Here is a 19,971-nt window from a genome sequence, read left to right as displayed (position 1 = left end):
CACCCAGGCACCCCAGGAATGAAATTCTGACACATGCAGCAACACAGATAAACGTTGAAAACATTATGCTAAGTGACATTAAGTCAGAAAAAGACAAATATTGTATGGTCCATTTATATGAGTTATCTAAAAATAAGCAAATTCATAGAGACAGAAAGTAGAACAGAAAAAAAAGGAAAGAAAGTAGAACACAAATAGCTAAAGGCTGAGGGGAAGGGAAAATGCAGAGATATTCTTTCATGGGTAATGAGTTTCAGCGTAGGATGAGGAAAAGTTCTGGAGAGGATTATGGCTATGGCTGCACAACAATGTGAATGTACTTAATTCCACTACTTGTACACAAAATTGGTTAAAGTGGTAAGTTCTGTGTTATGTATATGGGACCATAATAAAATACATTTTAAGAATTCTGGAAGTAAGATTTATCTAATAGTTGACATATATATTTTATGGTATTAATATTTTTCCTCCTGAGAAGTTGATATGAAGTTGGTTATATATAGTATAATCAATCTCACAAATAAAGGAAACCTGAGTATATTGAAAACTCATAAAAACTGAGGAAAAAACCATCTTGTTATAAATTGGCAAACATGTCCTATGATATAAATTGACAAAGGCTATAGACAAACAAATACAATTTGAGAATAGATGGAAAGAATAGTGTTGAACATTTAAAATATATTAAGGAATAAAAAAAGATGCAATGCCTCAAACTGGGTCTTGGCAAAATTGTGAATTCACAGCATAACCTTCATGGGAACCAATTTTACAATATGAATTTAGGACCATTAAAGTAGCCATACCTATTTATCCACTTGTTCTGTTTTTTGGAGTTTATTACAGCAATGGAAGAAAAAAAAATAAACCCCAACATATGATTATTTCTAATGGCTAAAAACTGAAAATAATCTGAATTACCAACAACCACAAAAAGGAAAGAATGATACATCCTATGAACAGATTTTGTTCTCTCATGTACCAATGCCTAGAATATAGCAGGTACTTAATAAATCTTTGTTGAACAAATGAAATTCTATAGGCAAATAAGGTTCTAACCATGAAGATTATAGAAATTTATAAAATGACTATCATATAAAGTTAATGTGATAACATTTACTGAAGGACTACCATGTGCCTGGAACTGCAATAAAACATGGGGATAAAATGATGAACAAAATGGTCTATGTCCACTGGGAACTCAGATCAACAGAAATTTCAGAAATAATCATACCATTCAATAAATGTTATAACATGTTCATGTATTTATCAATCTTTAGGAGAGGTCCTTAGACTTTTTTTTATTATGATTAAGTAAACTTTTCCCCCAACATGGGGCTCAAACTCATAACCCCAAGATCAAGAGTTGCATGTTCTACTGACTGAGCCAGCTGGGTGTCCTGAGGTACTTAGACTTTTAATTGAATTTATTTTCAAGCTATAAGCAATTAAGCAACACTGGTAATATAATTTTCAGGAACAGAACATATGAAAAGCAAGAGATTAAAACAGAGCATGTGATAAAACAAAGGACTACACATTGTCCAGAAAAGTCAGTAAAAAAGATGAAAAATTTTGTATTTCAATGTGAGTCAGAAATTGTGGTCACAAAAATACTAGATGCTATGAGACAAAGGTTAAAATATATTTACTCTGTTTAAGGAAGAAATTAAGTCAATAAAGTTTAGAGAGATTTCCATTGAAATGTTTTGGCACTAACAGAAATAAGATTTGGAAAATTGAAAAAATAAAAATACAATGATATGGCAATATAATCGCCAACACTTACTGGTAACTGAATCTTTTTTCTAAGTCTGCTTAGGTTGGTGCTCCTAATTTTAAAATGCTGAAGTAAATATGTTGGTGTGTTTCCTATCACTGCATGACAACTAATTTCCTGGTGGTTTTATTAGGGAAAGATAAACTATGTTAACTGTTTGGGAACTTTATTAAAAATGATGATTATAAGATAATGTTACTATAAGAATTAAATAACCTAATGAATATAAAGCAATAGTAAGTTTGGAGGCTGGAATATAGTTAGTGCCTAACCAATGTTAGTATTTCAAACAGTAAACATTATGGCAGAGTTTATTGCCCCTATAGTAAGGATGCAAATTGGTATGTGGAACTCAGTATAAGAAAATATGGTAATGTCTTAATCAAAATACTTGTAAAATATATATGCTATATAGACATACATAAATAAATGCAGGATGTAGATATAAAAGGATAAAAAATTGTCTCTGGGCAATAACTCAAGGAGAAATATTTTAGCAAAAACACAGCACTGCTATTCTTTTATGTTAGTTATTGTTAACATTTATAATTCATTTATAGCCTGTTTTCTTCCCAAAAGAATTTGAAGTGGCTTTTTTTTAAATATTTTATTTATTTGAGAGAGAGGGAGAACAGGAGCAGGAGGGAGGGGCAGAGGGAGAGGGAAAAGCAGACTCCCCACTGAGCAGGGAGCCCACATGGGGCTGGATCCCAGGATCCTGAGATCATGACCTGAACTGAAGGCAGATGCTTAATTGCTTAACCGACTGAACACCCAGCCACCCCTGATGTGGGTTATCATTAAAAAGCATATCTATATTGAATAAGACTAAAAACCTCACTACAACTGGGAAAGGAAGAAACCAAAATCCTGGGGTAAAAGGCTTCTTAATTAGAAGCAGATCTTGGGTGCCACATCAGTCACCAAATGGAAGGCCTGAACACTAATTTAGGATCTTCTTAAAGAGCTATACAATGTGGCTGTTGGGGAGGAAAACCTTTTTCCTCTTAAATTCTCTTGGGTTCTATCTTTGGGAGCCCATGAATTAAAATGGCAAAAGCAAGAGAATAGGCAAGTTTGGTCACACATGAGCTCACAAAGAAAGCTCAAAGAAATGGCTACAATACAGGGTTTATAGGTCAGCTTAATAGGAAAAGGGAGGGGGGAGAAAGGACACTTAGAGAAAAACAGAAGACTTTTAGGGAAAACAAAGTGGGCCTTTAGAGAGTAAATGGGAGGTGTGATAGTCTTTTGACAATTTTCTTTTATGTCATCTCTCATCTGATTCCTCCAATGATAGGAGAGATCTTCCCTGGGATGGGGTAGTCTTCCTTGAAGGGAGTTTGATGGTAGCTGAATCTTTTGGAATGCTCTGGTTTTAGGAAGATGGAGGGAGAGCATTTTAGACAAAGCTTGTTTTTTACATCTGTTGATTCTTAAACATCTTTAGCTCAAAATAATTTTTACATGAGAGGTATATACTGGATCCCTCCACGTATATTAAGAAAATAGAATGGCAAACCACTAAATAGTCCTGGTAATGAAAATTCTAAAGTATGTTCTTTAGTGATGAATTTTCATAATCATTACTATAATAAGACTATCCTTCAATGTGTTAGAAGCTAAAACTTCTGGAAAATGGGAACTTTCACTGGATATAAAATGGTTTTTTATTTAGAGCATGCTTTACCTCCTAACTTTACCAGTTTCTCACCACTCTGGAAATAAAAAGTTAGAGGCAAAAACCAAACCAAACCAAACCAAACCCAAAAAACGTCATGGAAATACCTATTGATAATAAGGCACTGGTTTCTCTCTTCATTCAAAAAGCAATTTCTGAGGATAAAATAAAAATTTGTTTTGCATCAAATTTATAGATATCTTAAAATTACCTCTAATTTCTTGGCACAAGATCCGTTAACAAGCGCAATCACACCATCATCAGATACCTAAGCAAAGAATACAAGCAACATGCTACATAAATGAGAAAGATGAAAGTAAAATTTTCTAAATATTATTAATCATTTATATATAGTCTTGTTGCCTCCCATTGTAAGGACCTATTTAACCAGAGCAATTTCATCTGGGTTAAACAGTGATTTTGTTGTTATGCAGTAAAACTTAAACTGTCCCTGTTCCCCCAGCCCCCCAGGGAAACTTACTTAAAAACAAGTCTGGGAAACCAGTAAAAATGGCCGACCAGTCCCTGATAACAGAGCCCAAATACAAGGGTGGGTCAGCGCAGGTGGAGATAACAGAGCCTAAATGCAGGGATGAGTCGGGCCAGGTGGAGACATCCAATCAGTGGAGCACACATACTGTCTCCCTAGCTACCAAGGAGTGTGGGCCCCACATTTTGGGTGCCTTTTGGGTGCCAATTCTTATCAAGGTAATAGGCTAGTTCAAATAGCTACTATGGGGCGACTTGTAATTCAATTGGCCACTCGTGTGTGACCTAGCATGACTGTGCAGCTTTCTCTTTGTGTTGCAATCTCACTGGCCACCTGTGTGTGGCCAGGCTCAACCACATGGCCTTTTCTCTATAAAAGTTAGCCTGTGAGGCTGGTCGGTTTGATTCTCGATGCTTAGTGCAAAATAAATCTTTGTTTGACCTTTACTTTATATCAGTCTCGCTCCTTTGATCAAGGACCCTAACATATGGGGGCTCGTCTGGGATCAAACAACAAGAACTGAGCCAGCATCAGAATTTCTGGGAAAAGCCTCTGGAGGTAAGATCTCAAGATTTTATTCTGTGAGATCCAGTCTGTCTGTCTGGTTGAGGACTCCAGGGTATAGCCCACTGGGGAGAAGGTGGACACAGCATTGCTTCCCAGGGCTGGAGTGGATGCAGGGATGCCCCATCCCTCTTCTGGTAGATCACCAGCAGTTCAAGTCCCCCTAGGCGGTCAGAGGACCAAGAAAATCCCCACCAGCAGGTGTTTGCAGGAGACCAAGAAAATCCCCACTGGCTGCTGGGCCTGAAGTTGTCTCTGTATTGTCTTTTTGTTGTCTGTTGTGTTGCTCGTTATGTTAGTAGGGGACCAAGAAAATCCCCACTAGCGAGTGTTTGTAGGGGACTGAGAAAATCCCCACCAGTGGCAAGTTCTGGGTAAGGGCCGCTGGGTCTGTGGTTGTCTTTGTCTTGTCTTATTTTGTCTGTTGTGTTGTTTGTTGTGTTTGAAGAAATGGGGCAAGCAAAGAGTAATGGGACTCTGACTTTCATCTCTCCATTCCTCCTAATAGATGTGGGTCTTCTCCCTTTCTCATTTCTTGTGTTAATGGCTATAACTGGAGCCAACTGTGGTTAGTCTAACTCGAGACAGAGACTGTAAGAAATATTCCCAAGCAGCTGCTGAAACTCCCTTTGTTTTGGGGAAATTCCTTGCCTTCTCTGGCCCGACATGGACTGCCTAGTCCCTCCCTCCTTGCTGGCGGGAAGGTATGGCATCTGCTCATCTGTTGGAGCTGATGAGCTCTAAAACTGGGAACCTTTCTCAGCCTTCTGGTGGCACTTTGTTCTTCTGTCTCCCATTCTGTTTCCGCACCAACTTGGGTGCGGCCTGCATAACTGGCCCCTAGACCATCCTCGGTGCTTCCTGCACCATGGCTCCTTTTCTCTTCACTGTAAGGAAACAAGGAGAGCACCCCCTGGACCTAACACCCCCTCACTCCAGATCTTCCCACCCGTGTCTTCCATTCGAAGTGGAGTGGGCCCATGTGGAACGTAAATCAGTATTTGAACTAAGTTAAGTTTGTTGTTTTAATTAGGATGAACATGTCTTTTGAGTTAACAGCAGTAAATGTGAAACTTCAATCAGAGTTTACTGAGGGTCAAATAAGCTCGTATTATTTGTTGAAATCTGTTAGCGAAGAGATGACTAAAACTGATGGTCAATTGTCTGTCTCAAAGTTTTAATGGGTAATTGTTAAAGTAGCTTTCAAAGTCTTTGGTAACCTGAAACTTTAAAGTTTTGCTTGGATGACAAATGGAATTAAATTTGTTGGACCTCTAGGTCTTAACCAAATGGGATAAAATGCTAGATCACTGGTTGCTAGAACTAGGTTTGTGCTTTTGAAATCTGTTGGTAAACATGTTTTGTGCTTAACTGATCCATAAATTTGCCTTCTAAGAATTGTTGTAACAGTTCACAATTGGTTAATATTTAGTCTTCATTAGAGATTGAGATGTTTCTAAGAAAATGTAAATGCTTTTCTCTTTGCCTGCCCAGGATTGTAAATGAGATCTCTTTTACTCATAAGGCTTTTCCTTGATATGCTAAGTTACTCAGGAAGTACTACTAAACCAATGATAAACCTTGGGTTACATTTGGGTAAATGCTGTAACTACTCTAGAGGTTCTATACATTTCCTACAGTTTTAATGTTTTGGTAAGGATCATCACTTGATATTTAACCATATCTATTCTGAGTTCTTGTCATTTGTAATTGTTTTAATTCTCTTGTAAAATGAATTCTACCTTAAAGGAATTCATATGGGAGACTTTCAGGACAAATACAGGTCTTTGATCTGTTGAAATCCTGTAACTGAAATGGATAAGAATTTCCAGAAGTAAGAGATGCATTCAGACTAAACCAGAATTAATAACATGGGACTAAATGAACTGAAAGATTATAATGTTGTGTCTCTTAATTTTTTGTCTTATTTTAAACAATTACTGGTTCTGTAATGTTTGCTCTTCCAGACTAGGGAAACTTTTTCTTAAGTTATCTGTAACTTACAGAGATGTAAAAGTATTCATTCATAAACAAATCAAGGCATTGATTTGTTTTCTCTCTATCTGAACTATCTAAAACTCAAAAGGTCTCAGCAAGTATTCTTTCTTCCCTGGCAACCAGTCATTTGCATAAGTTCAATAAGAATCTGTTCTCCTTATAACAGGACACCATTAGGAACACTGGTTATTTTACCAAGGCTTTGACTGGAATGTCATATTTTAAAAAGATTCACATATGACCAGACAGCTTAAAGGAACTAAGGTCGACTTTATAAAACCTGGAGCCATAAAGCCCTTTGGAACTGTTGGCCTGATACCTTGCTTACAAAGTTCCCAGCAGCCTCACCAGTTGAGTAAAGAATGTCACTTCCTGGCAGGTACAGGAACCTCAGGATACTTTGGGGACCTCAGGAAGAGAAATTCACCCAAATCTGACAGGTACTGCAGGCATGCTTGATGGCAAGTATGTGACTTGCCTTCTGGCCTGGAGAGGCTACTAAAAGTTCAACCTAGAGATTCCTTTGCTGGAACTTTGAAGTTCCAGCAAAGCAGATTCTAAAAGATCTATATGATCACTCACTGTTCTTGCTGAGCTTATGTAAATAATTAGGCCAAGTTAAAACTGGACTTGTTTTTCAAATAAATTAGTCCTGATTTGGCTATCTTTGGAAATGAGGGTTATTTTAGAGAGAAAAATTATGTTTTAATAAAACAACTTTAGGGCTATTAAATTCTAGATTTGGCTGTCTTTAAATATTTGTTTACCTAAGCTAGACAACTCTGAAGGTAAACTACAGAGAGGTTGCACAATAGCTTGTTTAGGCAATCTTGTCTTTGCCAGTCAGTCAGCCCCAGATATAAGGAGGAAACTTCAGAAAATTGAAAGATTTGAAGGGAAGAATCTGACTGAGTTAGTGGGAATAGCAGAAATAGCTGTTGAGGACTATGAGTCACGAAAGCTCTCTTACAGACTCTGCATGAAAAAGTTATCGGGTGTCAGCAATGAAAGCACAGCTTTGTCAGAGCCACGCCAGTTATTTTGGCTTTGATCTCCACAGGGGAGTGCATTCACTGTCTGAGTCCAGGAAACAGGTGATGACCCAATACCCCCACCCCACCACGCCCCGAGGGAGTTTCTTGGGACAATGGGCCACTGCTGGCTGTGGATACCGTAGTTCATGGAAATTGCCCAACCTCTCTATGAAGTGACTCAGGGAGGACTCACTATGATAGAGTGGACACCTGGGCCAGAAGGAGCATTTCGGGAGTTACAAACAGCCTTACCAAGTGCCCCAGCAGTGGTCATCCCAGATGTTACCAAACCCTTCCACTTGTATGTGGATGAAAAGGCAGGGGTGGCCAAAGGAGTTTTGACTCAGACTCTGGGGCCTTGGCAAAGGCCAGTAGCTTATCTTAGCAAGAAACTAGATCCAGTCGTGGCTGGGTTCCCCCCTTGCCTCTGTATAATTGCTGCCATGGCCCTCTTGGTCAAGGATGAAAGTAAATTGACTTCAGGTCAAAATCTCATCTTGACCCCACTCGTACTATGGATGGCCTTCTCCGGACTCTACCAGACTGGTGGATGACAAATGCCTGAGTGACGGGGTATCAGGCCCTCCTCCTCAATGAACCAAAAGTGACTTTCTGGCCCCCAGCAGTACTAAATCCAGCCACGTTGCTGCTAGAGGAGCTGGATGACCACCCACATGACTGGGGGAGGTCCTAACCCAGGTCACAGGAATAAGGCCAGATCTCAGAGAATCCCCTCCTGGATGCAGAGATGACTCTGTTCATAGACAGGAATAGCTACATGGTCAATGGAAAGAGGTATGCAGGGGCTGTGGTGGTTTCTCCTGAGCAGGAACTCTGGATGGTGGCCCTGCCACACAGAACCTCCATGCAAAAAAAGCGGAGCTGATTGCACTCACCAAGGCACTGCAGATGGCCAAGGGTAAGACCGCCAACATCTATTCGAACAGTAGGCTGGGTAGAAGCTTTCTCTGCCAAATATGAGATGGCAGGAGTGGTAGCCAAAAAGCTACTAGAGGTTTAGGTTACCTCTTGTGATTGGGGTCAGACAACAGCCCTGCATTTGTGAGTTCAATTTCACAGGCATTGCCAATGCCATGGGCACTAATTGGAAACTCCATTGTGCCTACCCGCCCCAGAGCTCCAGGCAAGTAGAGAGAATGAACAGGACTCTTAAATTAAGAGACCTTGACAAAGCTAATTCTGGAGACTAGTGGTGGATGGGTGGATCTCCTTCCTTTCGCCCTCCTCAGGGCATGATGTACACCCTACTTAAACAAGGTGACCCCATTTGAAATAATGTTTGGAAGACACACCCCCCACCGCTCTTCCCTTGGCTTTAAGAGGTTGCCCTAGCAGAAATGACTGATCAGTCTGTACTCCAGTCACTGCAGGCATTAAAGTCTGTCTAGCCCATGCAGGAATCTGAACTGCCCACACTGAGATGGAGACAGAGGTGGATCCACGTCCTTATCAACCCAGGGACTTGGTTTTTATATGCCACCACCAAGTGGGAAACTTGGAGCCTCGCTGGAAGGGACTGTTTACTGTCATCCTGACCACCCCCACGGCAATAAAAGTAGAAGGCATTGGGGCCTGGGTTCATGCAGGTCACGTAAAATGAGCCGAGGATGAGGATGCCCCCCCCCCCCAGAGATGGATGCCACTGCCAATGGACCCTGCCGACTGTGGACTAAAGCTAAGACTCAAAAACAATGAGTTCACTGAGTTCATTGTTGCTCTTATTGTTAAAGTATAGGTGGGAAATATAGACAATTAGGGCTTGACATAACTATTTCTAGAAAAGGGGGGGCTCTGTGTAGCCCTAGGAAAGGAATCCTGTTTCTGGGTAAATCACACTGGAGTCATTAAAAACAGTCTGGCAGCCATTAAAAAGAGAACATAGAACTAGTTGAAAAGTCAAGCATTTGACTAATCTCCAAAGAAAAAGGGGGAATGTAAGGGCCTATTTAGCCAGAGCAATTTCATCTGGATTAAACAGTGATTTTGTTGTTATGCAGTAAAACTTAAACTGACCCTGCCCTCTGCGCCCCCCACCCAGGGTAACTTACTTGAAAACAAGTCTGGGAAACCAGTAAAATATGGTCGAACAGTCCCTGATAACAGAACCCAAATACAAGGGTGGGTCAGGGCAGGTGGAGATAAGAGCCCAAATGCAGGGATGAGTTGGGCCAGGTGGAGACATCCAATCAGTGGAGCACACATACTGTCTCCCTAGCTACCAAGGAGTGTGGGCCCCACATTTTGGGTGCCTTTTGGGCACCAATTTTGACCAAGGTGATAGGCTAGTTCAAATAGCTACTATGGGGTGACTTGTAATTCAATTGGCCACTCGTGTGTGACCTAGCACGACTGTGCAGCTTTCTCTGTGTGTTGCAATCTCATTGGCCACCTGTGTGTGGCCAGGCTCAACCACATGGCCTTTACTCTATAAAAGTTAGCCTGTGAGGCTGGGAGTCGTTGCTCTCTCTGTAAGAGAAGGCCCCGAATGGTCAGTTTGATTCTTGATGCTTGGTGCAAAATAAAGCTTTGTTTGACCTTCCCTTTGTGTCACTTTCACTCCTTTGATCATGGACCCTAACACCATTCAGCAAACTTATGTTATAGCCACCCTTATCTTTTTCACTTTTGTTTAAAATAATTGACAGGAATGTGCCAAGTTGTATAACTATGGAAGCATGGGGATGTCAACAATTCCAACAAAAATTTTAAAAAATTAATTATGTTCTTCTGATGAATCATGGAAAATCACTGGGCAAACACATACAGCCTAGTATTTCAAGTCTCTATTTCATTTACCTGAGTAGCTGAAAAATCAACACACTGCAAAAACGGGCAGTTTTCTCCTAATGCATGTAAGGACACATCAGTAATACCTAAACAGCCACCTAAATCAATGATCTTTAGCAGCCGGCAGTTGAGTGCAAGAGCAAGGACTCCTTCATCAGTGAGATTGCAGCATCTTTTCAAAGAAGCCTCATGCAGGTATGAACAAGAGGAAGCCACAGCTTTTATTCCTGAGGGAAAACAATTATGTATCAATGAGCTGTACACATATATACATGAGAAATGCAACTGATTTTCATTTTAGCAATCACCGGTATTGATATATCCAACTGTATGTTAGCCTTTTGCGAAGTAGTCCATCTCTGAGGATATACTTATTTTCCAGTGATGCTGTCATCATTAAAAGTTTCTTGGAATATTTTAGGAATTCTCTACATACGCTGTAGTATATCATTGAGAATATCTGCGGAGTGGCAAGCCTTTATTGACAACTAAATTTGCCTTTAGGAAATAGCCAAAAGACATTCAGAATCAAATTAGATCATTAAATAATAGATGAATCTCCTTTTTATTAAAACAAAAGTTTTAAAGTAATAAAGTTAATTTTCTTGTGGAGTCTGAAGGGACATCAAAAGTTAAACTGCCAAATGTCTTACATGATTGTTTTCATGCTTATCCTTAGGGATCATACTTCCGCCTCTCCATTCTCTCTTCCCCTTTTGACATTTAAATCCAATTAAAATGATGTAAATACACCTTGGAGATGGGTACATGATAATGTGCCACAAAAATAAGAGTATTTTTTGTGAGGCATTATTTGTATAAACATTTAGAAACTTAGGCTTCTTTGTAGTATTAAGAATAGCCTAACTGGCTAACCAAGATGATCTCAAAATACAACCAACTACTCACAAAAATTCCCAGAAACCTAGCTAGTCAAATAAGTTCCTCTTTTTTTAAAGGATTATTTATTTATTTGAGAGAGAAAGAGAGAGATTGAGAGAACTAGTGGGAGGAGGAGCAGAGGGAGAAGCAGACTCCCTGTGGAGAAGGGAGCCCAACACAGGCCTCAATCCCAAGACCCTGAGATCATGGGATCATGACTTAGGCCAACACAGTTGCTTAACTGACTCAGCCACCAGGTGCCCTAGTCCCTCTTTCTGATATTGAAGGAAAAGGTTAAAATCCTTTATTGATTTTTTTAAAAATCAATAGGGTAAAAATCCTCTAATTCATGTAATAATGACACTGAAAAATGTGGTTGGACTGGCTATAAAAAAACTATGCGTTGTAGGGGATAAAAGGTAGCATAGGGAATATAGTCAATGGTGTTGTAATAGGGTTGTATGATGACAGATGGTAGTGCCATCTTAAAAAAAACCCAACCCATAAAAACAAAAAGCAAACTATCATTGAACAGACTGATAGGAGAGTGCCTAGAAAATTTAATCTGATGGTGATTTAAGTTTCTGTGGTAATTTTACATCAAGAAAGCCTTAACAAAGTATGAACTGGTAAACAGCAAATCAATTTCAAAGTGTTCTAAGCTCTCTTACATGGATGTCCATCCATGTTTACTCTAAATATGTTTCTCTCTCTCTCTTTTTTTTAAAAAAAGATTTACTTATTTACTTGAGAGAGAGTGTGAGAGAGAGCATGAGGGTTGGAGGGGGAGGGGCAGAGGGACCGGGAGAGAGAAACCCTAGGCAGAGGGCTCACTGAGCCTGGAGCTGAATGCCATGCCAGGCTCCATCCCATGATCCTGAGATCATGATCCTGAGCCAAAACCAAGAGTTGGATGCTTAACTGACTGCACTACCCAGGCGCCCCTACTTCGAATATGTTTAAATTATAAGTAGTGACTTAGTGTATCACTTAAATTCCAGCAATGGTTGTAAGTTAGAATTCTAATTTGGATTCTTTATCTTAGCTTGAATATTTCTATTGAATGGAAATATTCTATTCTATTGAATATTTCTATTTCTGCTTCTTTAACATCTTCATACTCACTTTTGACATATTCACTACCTCTTTGTTGTTTCAAAATTATACTAGATGGTGAATAGTAATTTATCAATTTATTCAGTGTTAATAAACATACCTTTTGAAGTTATGGAAATCCTGTTTTCTTTTGAGGAACTTAAATTTAATTTCTTTAGTTTTCTGCAGTTACACAGGTGCAGGAGAGCAGTATCTGAAATATCACAGCTTCGCAAATCTAGAGTTTGGACTTCAGGGTGTAAAATCTGTAAAAACACATGATTGCAAAAAATAAATTTTTCCTATAAATATAAAAGTTTGTTCCATATTTAGTGTTTTGGTGGTCATGACAGACAAATGGTGGATGGAAAATATAGCAAAGAATACAAAAACCTATCTGAGTGGAGATACATACATAAATCAGGAAAAAATACGCCCACTTTCAATTGGAGGTACAGTTTCTAGTGCTGCCACTTTACACATGGCTTTGATGAGATAGCTGGTACAGAGTAAGGACACACCAGATCTGAAAATCTGATAATCAAGGTCACCACCTTGATAAGCATGTGCTTATCTTTTCCCAGTAGTTCTGTTATTAGAGATCCTAGCTATGTGCCTCTGCTCAGCAGGTATGAGTATATATATAGCCTCTATATACTGAACGGTTATAGGATGTGAGTATCACTTTTCTATTACATTTATGTCCTTCATTCTTATTGGGAGAGAGTACAAACAAATCTAGTATTACTGATTGTTTACTTAAGGGCAAAAAACAGCAAATTGATTTCAAAGTGTTCTGAGCTCTCTTCCTTGGTTTTTCCTTCCTTCCTTCCTCGCTCCTTCCCTCCCTCTCTCCCTTCCTTCCTTCCTTCCTCCCTCTCTCCTTTCCTCCCTTCTCTCCTCTGTTCCTTCCTTCCCTCCTTTAGAATGAGGGGGTGGGAAGGGGCAGAGGAAGAAGAGAGAATCTTAAGCAGGCTGCTTTCTACTTTTTTCCATAGTAGAAATACCTTTACTTTTCTGAATAAAAGTAATAAAAGTACTAATGTAAAAGAATCAGACAATATTGAAAAGTTATAAAAATGGTAAAATAACTATTTCTATTTATTAAGCACTTACCAGGAAGGATACAAAAAGTGTGCTATGTACATTATGTCATTTAATATTCTCTCTCAAACACAGGCCCCTGAGAGACTTTTTATAAATCCGGGAATTGAGGCACCTGGAGCTTAAGTAGTAGAACAAAGTACATAGTCAAAAAAAAAAATAGCAGAGCTAGGATTGAAAACAGCTCTTTCTAATTCTAAAGGCCATGCTTTTATCCACTATAACTAAAATTAACCATAATACCAATACCCAGAGAAAAACAGTATTAGTTCTGATTTTTTTTGAGTTAAAAAAAATGAAAAATGGGATCAGATTATATATACTTATAAGATGAGCACTTTTTACAAAAATGATTTATTGTGGTTGTATTCTGTTCCATTCTATGCACACACCATAACATATTACATGCATTCTACACTGACAAATGCTTCGGCTGAACATTTAGGCTGATTTAGAAAGCAATACAGTATAGTGATTAAGAACATGTCTTCTGGAGGCAGTCTGCCTGAGTTTGAACCCTATGAGTGTGATCAAGCTCTGGTTTTTGTATGTGTGTGTGTGGCCCTCAATGTCCTCATTATTAAAATGGGGATTATATTTTGTAAGAAGTAAAGGTGTCTTGCTTATAATATATACTATACGTAACTGTGAACTATTATTATAAATATTATGATAAGCATATATCATATGCTTTCCATATTTTCTTGGAATTAATGTCAGAAGTAAATTATAATTATATGAAGTGATGGAGTTGTTAAATAATCCTAATGTGATAATCATTTTGCAATGTATAAATGTATCAAATCATCATGTTATATTGTTTGCTTTAAACTTATACAATGTTATATGTCAGTTATATCCCACTAAAACTCAAAAAAATACTAGGACTAAAATTGTTGTAATAGTAATAGTAAGCACCTTTTTAGGACTTTTGATAGTTAATGGCAAGCTGTCCTCCTAAAAGGTTTTTGTTTTTGTTTTTGTTTTAATCAATTTATACTTCAACCAATAGGAGATAAAGGTGACTATTGACCACACCACTGTCCACACTATTTTTTATTACTACTTTTTATTACTATTTTTTTTAAGTCTGCCAAACTGAAAGAAACTGTGACTTTTATTACTAATTAGGTTAAATTTCCTTTTATATGTTAATAGGGATTTATATATTTTCCTTTGAGTATTTCCTAATTCTTTTGTTTTAGTATTTGTTTTGATTTTTCTTACTGGTTTATAGGGATTTTTTTTAATTGTCAAGATAACAAACCTGTGGAACTGCATGTGTATTGCAAATTTTTTCCTACTTTGTTACTTGATTTTGCTTCTTTTTTTTCTTCTAGCTATAAGGAAGTTCATATTGCTAGGTAATCAAATCCATCAATTTTTTTCTTCTTGGTTTCTAATGCTGGTGTCATATTTAGAAAGGTCTCTCCAGCCAACTATAAAAAGATATAGGAAATATTTCAAAGAGAGCCATCCAGTGATGCATGCAACTTTGTAATGGATGTTAGATCTGGCTTTTTGAATAATTTCATAAGTAGGACTTGTAAGGATGGAGAACAAGGGAGAGCATCAAATAAATCATATTTGGTTTTTTCTATGTCATTCATTCCTTAGCCCTTTTCTATTCAGGTAAAATTAGGGCTGGTTGTTTGTTTGTTTGTTTTCAGGTAAAATTAGGTTTAAATGAATATTAAGGATTGCCATAAAACAAAAATCTAAGCTACTGCAATATAGGTTAATGGGTGAGAACAAAATGCGGATGGTGGGGAAGTGAAGAAAACCACCAGTTTTCTGTAGTGTCATAATGATTATTCTGTGGACCACACACAAACTAAATACATCCACAGAGCCATTAACAGTAAGAACCTGGGGATATTATTCTACCTCGATAGAACTAAGCAGACAACAACACTAAAATGTCTATGTTCCGGTGCAAGCTAAATGAAGAAAACAAAGCATTACAGATACCTCAGGTTAATGTTAAAAGAAACACTAATGGCACATCTAACTGCAATTACAATGTTACAGGGACAGTCATGGGCTAGAGTGCTATCATCAGATTCCTTTTGATCATAGACTTTGGGCAGAATGTGTAGTAAAGTCAGCAACTGGTTAGAACCAGAGTTTCTGTAGTAGACAAGTGTAGCGTAGACTAGAGTTTTGGCAGACAGTGATGATGGCTGCAAACCCATTTTACAGTTAAGAGAACTGAGGCTCAATGTCAGAAAGAGTGGCTAAGCTAGGATTTCAGTTCAGGTTAGAAGGCCTTACTATACTTACTGCCTTATAGAATAGCCAATTAGCCAAGCTTAGTTGGCTATCTGGAGGGGAAAAAAAGAACCCCAATATTTTGTTATATTTTAAACTTATTACTGAGCCTACTATATGTCATTGTTCCAAAAATCTGAAACCACATCTAACAGTAAAATGTAATATGCTTGCTTTGCAATTTTACATACTCTTTTTTAAAAAATTTTTTAGAAGATTTTATTTTTATTTATTAGACAGAGATCACAAGTAGGCAGAGAGGCAGGCAGAGAGAGAGGGGGAAGCAGGCTCCCCACTGAGCAGAGAGCCCAATTCAGGGCTCAGTCCCAGGACCCTGGGATCATGACACCAGCTGAAGGCAGAGGCTTTAATCCACTGAGCCACCCAGGTGCCCCACAATTTTACATAATCTTACCTCACTTATATTTGAATCTGTTATCTGCCCCTGGATACTCATTATTTTAATCAGTCTATCTTTTATGTTTGGAGGCAGAGGCTTAATGTCTGTGATATATCTGGAAATGTTCTTCATGAAGCACCACAGGCATCTGAAATACAAATGCAGTACAGTAAATTACATGGTTTGGTACCAATTCCAAATATTTATGGTCTTTGCTTGAACTCAGACCTTTCATAAACTGGGTGTACATTTGTATCAGTATTTACAACTAAAGCTTGCTAAGATTCGAAAGTCTAGCATGAGCTCTGTCAGGCTTTGACGTTCTTCCTTTACATTTTTTTCTCAGCATACCTCATTTACTAAAAAGCATTCTAAATGACAAAAAAAATCACAAAATTTAATTTAATTAAAAAAATTAAAGTAAAACTGCAAAAAAAATGACAAAAAAAGTTTTTCCTTAGTCAGTATAATTCCTAAGACACAGTTACTACCAAGACTAGTTACAAATTAGTAACCAATATGTAATTAGTAACCAATTAAGTATTAGTAACAAAGATCAGTTACATATTCCAAAATAAATATTGAACAAGGGCCTCCTGATTGACAACTTTTATCTATCTAGCAAAGTTTTCACTATTTTTCTTAAAAATTATGTGTATAATGAAACGATGAAAGAACTACAACTGCAAAGACTGCACAAATAGTACACATCATAGAGATAACAAACTTAGTGCCAGGATTGTGTATGTATAAAGAAGAGTTACCTGAGCAGGCAATAATCAAGGCCCATCTGACCCACACATCCCCTATGTAGCCTGAAATTCCAACCATCTGAGAAAATCATACTTTAAACAAACATAAATTTTCCTTAAATCTCTGACTACAAATACCTCCAATGATATAACTTGACATTCATTAATGTCCCTCTCCTATCCTTCCCCATTCCATTAGATTATTCCTCCCACTAATGTCTAGTGTATATTTTTTGGGGGGCTTTCACACATATGCGTGTGTGCACACACACACAACACAAGCACATTTAAAGAGATGGGGGGAATCACTGTTACCTAAAATGGCCTCACTGTATACTCACTTTTCTATACCCTCTTTCACTCAATAATGTCTTACAGAATTCTTCAGGGTACCAAGTATTAGTGCTCCCTTAATGGCTATATAATATTTCACAGCATGGAGGATTTATTTAGTTATTCTATTTATGAACATTCCACTGTTTCTAGGACATGTTAACATATGTTGTCAAATTATTTTCTAGAAAGTCAGTGACACTTCATAATTCTATCAGCAGTACTAGAGTATTGTATTCCTCCATATCCATCAAGCAACAGGTTCATTTTATTTTTCCATTTATTTTTCCATTTATTTCCATTGTCTTCATTTCCCAGTCCCACCTCCCACCACTCCAGGAATCCATTCTAATGTCTAGTGTGTACCCTTTTGTTGTATGTGTCTTTTTAACATGCTTGTTGTATGTATTTCTAATTTATATATCTGACATTTGTCATAGATTTGTTTAGTTTTCACTCACCAGTGTTTTTAAGATCTACATACTCTTTTTTTAAAAAGATTTTATTTATTTATTTGAGAGAGAGAGAAAGCACAAGCAGAGGGGAGAGGGAGAAGCAGACTCCCCAAAGAGCAGGGAGCCCAACATGGGGCTTGATCCCAGGACCCTGGGATCATGACCTAAGCTGAAGGCAGATGCCCACCTAGGGCAGATGCCCTAGGTGGCAGAGCCACCTAGGTGCCCCTAGATCTTCATACTCTTAAATATTGGAAGATCCCATGTGTGAAAAGTGGTATCTTTTATTACTTTAATTTTCATTCCTCTAATTACTAGTAAATTTGACATCTTTTTATGAACTTGTTGGTTCTTTAGATATGCTTTTCTTTAAACTGTCTATTCATATCCTTTGCCTATTTTGCTATTTTTTTACTTAAACTTGAACAGGTTGTTTTTGTGGCTAAATATATGACTGAATTTGTATTTGTTCCATAAGTATTCAGAGAATATATGTTCTCAGAGAGATGTAATGTTCTAGTATATCATGTATGTCTAGAAATATCTCTCCATATAAGTATATGTATATGCACACAAATATGTGAATATATATGATTGTTTGATAGTATTAACTATCTTCAGTTATTTTTTTACTGAATTAGCAGAATTCTTTTTTTTTAAAGATTTTATTAATTTACTTTAGGGAGAGAAAAAGAGAACATGAGCAGAGGGAAGGAGCAGAGGGGGAGGAAGAGGGAGAGAATCTCCATCAGACTCTGCACTGAACATAGAGCCTGACAGAGGTCTCACGACCCTGACTGAGATCATGACCTGAGCTGAAACCAGGAGTCAGAAACTTAACTGACTGACCCACCCAGGTACCCCTAAATTTGTAGAAATCTTAATTTACAATACTTATATTTTGAAATTAAGTTTTACTTTCATTTACTTGAGTTTTTGCTTTTTGTACATTATTGTTTTATAATGAGAATTTCAAAAATACATAAAAATAGGATGATATAAAATCTCTGCACCATAAGTCTAGAATTTTAAAATTTATTATTTATCATATTGTGTCAGATACGTTTCTTAAGACATAAAACATTTCACACTTGATTTTAGCCAAATGGCTGAAAAGTTATGACATAAAACATTTCAGATAAAAATAAAGCTTCCTTTGCACAACTATATATGTTTCCTCTTTATCTCCTTTTGCAGACGCAACCACTAGCATGAAGTTTTTAAAAACAGCTTGTATCCATGATTCTATTTTTACTACTACAGTATATATGCATAAATGCGACTACTGTTTTCTGTATTTGCAAAATGTAGTGTATTAAGTTTCCTACCATGGCTGAAATTGTCAACTGTCCTCATAAGTGACAATTTTCCTTTTCATAAGACTTGGGTACTAGTTGCAAATTCATGATCATTATAATTTCTTGGGCAATATTCCTTTTATCATTAAGTAATATCTCTATCCATATTATTTTTCACATCAGATTGTATTCAGTCCAGTTTTAAAGTTATTCTATATTTCTTTGGCTTCTTTTTCTAACTTTTTAAAAAGGTTTTATTTATTCATTTGAGAGAGAGAGCATGAGAAGGCAGAGGGAGAGCAAGAAGCAGACATCCCACTGAGCAGGGAGCCTCATGCTGCACTCAATCCCAAAACCCTGGGATCATGACCTGACCTGAAGGCAGATGCTTAAACAACTGAATCACCCAGGTGCCCCTCTTTTGCTGACATGTTTATAAGACTTGCAGCACCTGGGTGGCTCAGTGGTTTAAGCCCTGCCTTCCGCTCAGGTCATGACCCCAGGGTCCTGGTATCAAGCCCTGCATTGGGCTCTCTGCTCAGTGGGGAGCCTGCTTCCCCCTCTCTCTCTGCCTGCCTCTCTCCCTACTTGTGATCTCTGTCTGTCAAATAAAAAATTAAAATAATTATAATAAAAAATATAAGACTCATCTGCATTAAAGATAGCTATAATTTGTTCATTTTAATTTTCCATTTGTCCATGTCCATTTTCAATGCAGCCTACTATTCCATTGTTTGAACAATACAATGTATCTTTTTCTATTTTTGATGAACAGTTAGATGGTTTATAATTTACTATTATGAATAATAGTTATATGAGTACTCTTGGACAGGTCTTTTGTTGCATGTGTGCCTGTTTTTTGATCAAGTATATATCCAGGCATAGAACTACTTGCTGATAAGGTATGTATATATTTAGCTAAATGCCAAATAGTTTTCTGAAGTGACTGTACAGATTCCTGGAAACCGTATCCCTGCCAACACTTGGCATTGTCAGTCCTTTTAATTTTAGCCAATTTATGAATAT

At 37.6% G+C, this 19,971-nt stretch overlaps 1 protein-coding gene across 4 annotated transcripts in view; it reads right to left on the bottom strand.

Moving 5' to 3' along the window:
- The window catches only part of AMN1 (antagonist of mitotic exit network 1 homolog), a 104,779-nt gene that overhangs the window by 17,868 nt on the left and 66,940 nt on the right, over window positions 1-19,971 (bottom strand). For all 4 annotated transcript variants that reach the window (XM_004771790.3, XM_045073101.1, XM_004771792.3 and 1 more), the window contains 4 exons: window positions 16,123-16,255; window positions 12,454-12,598; window positions 10,365-10,582; window positions 3,673-3,729 (listed from right to left, as the gene is read on the bottom strand). In XM_004771790.3, coding sequence (XP_004771847.1) covers window positions 3,673-3,729; window positions 10,365-10,582; window positions 12,454-12,598; window positions 16,123-16,255 — 553 coding nt within the window. The remainder of the gene's footprint in view (window positions 1-3,672; window positions 3,730-10,364; window positions 10,583-12,453; window positions 12,599-16,122; window positions 16,256-19,971) is intronic.

The sequence above is a fragment of the Mustela putorius genome, unplaced genomic scaffold (assembly GCF_011764305.1).
Source record: "Mustela putorius furo isolate JIRA1106 unplaced genomic scaffold, ASM1176430v1.1 tig00537227_pilon_pilon_pilon, whole genome shotgun sequence".
NCBI lineage: Eukaryota > Metazoa > Chordata > Mammalia > Carnivora > Mustelidae > Mustela > Mustela putorius.
Note: the sequence above shows the minus strand (reverse complement) of the source record. Positions and strands in the feature narration are given on the sequence as shown.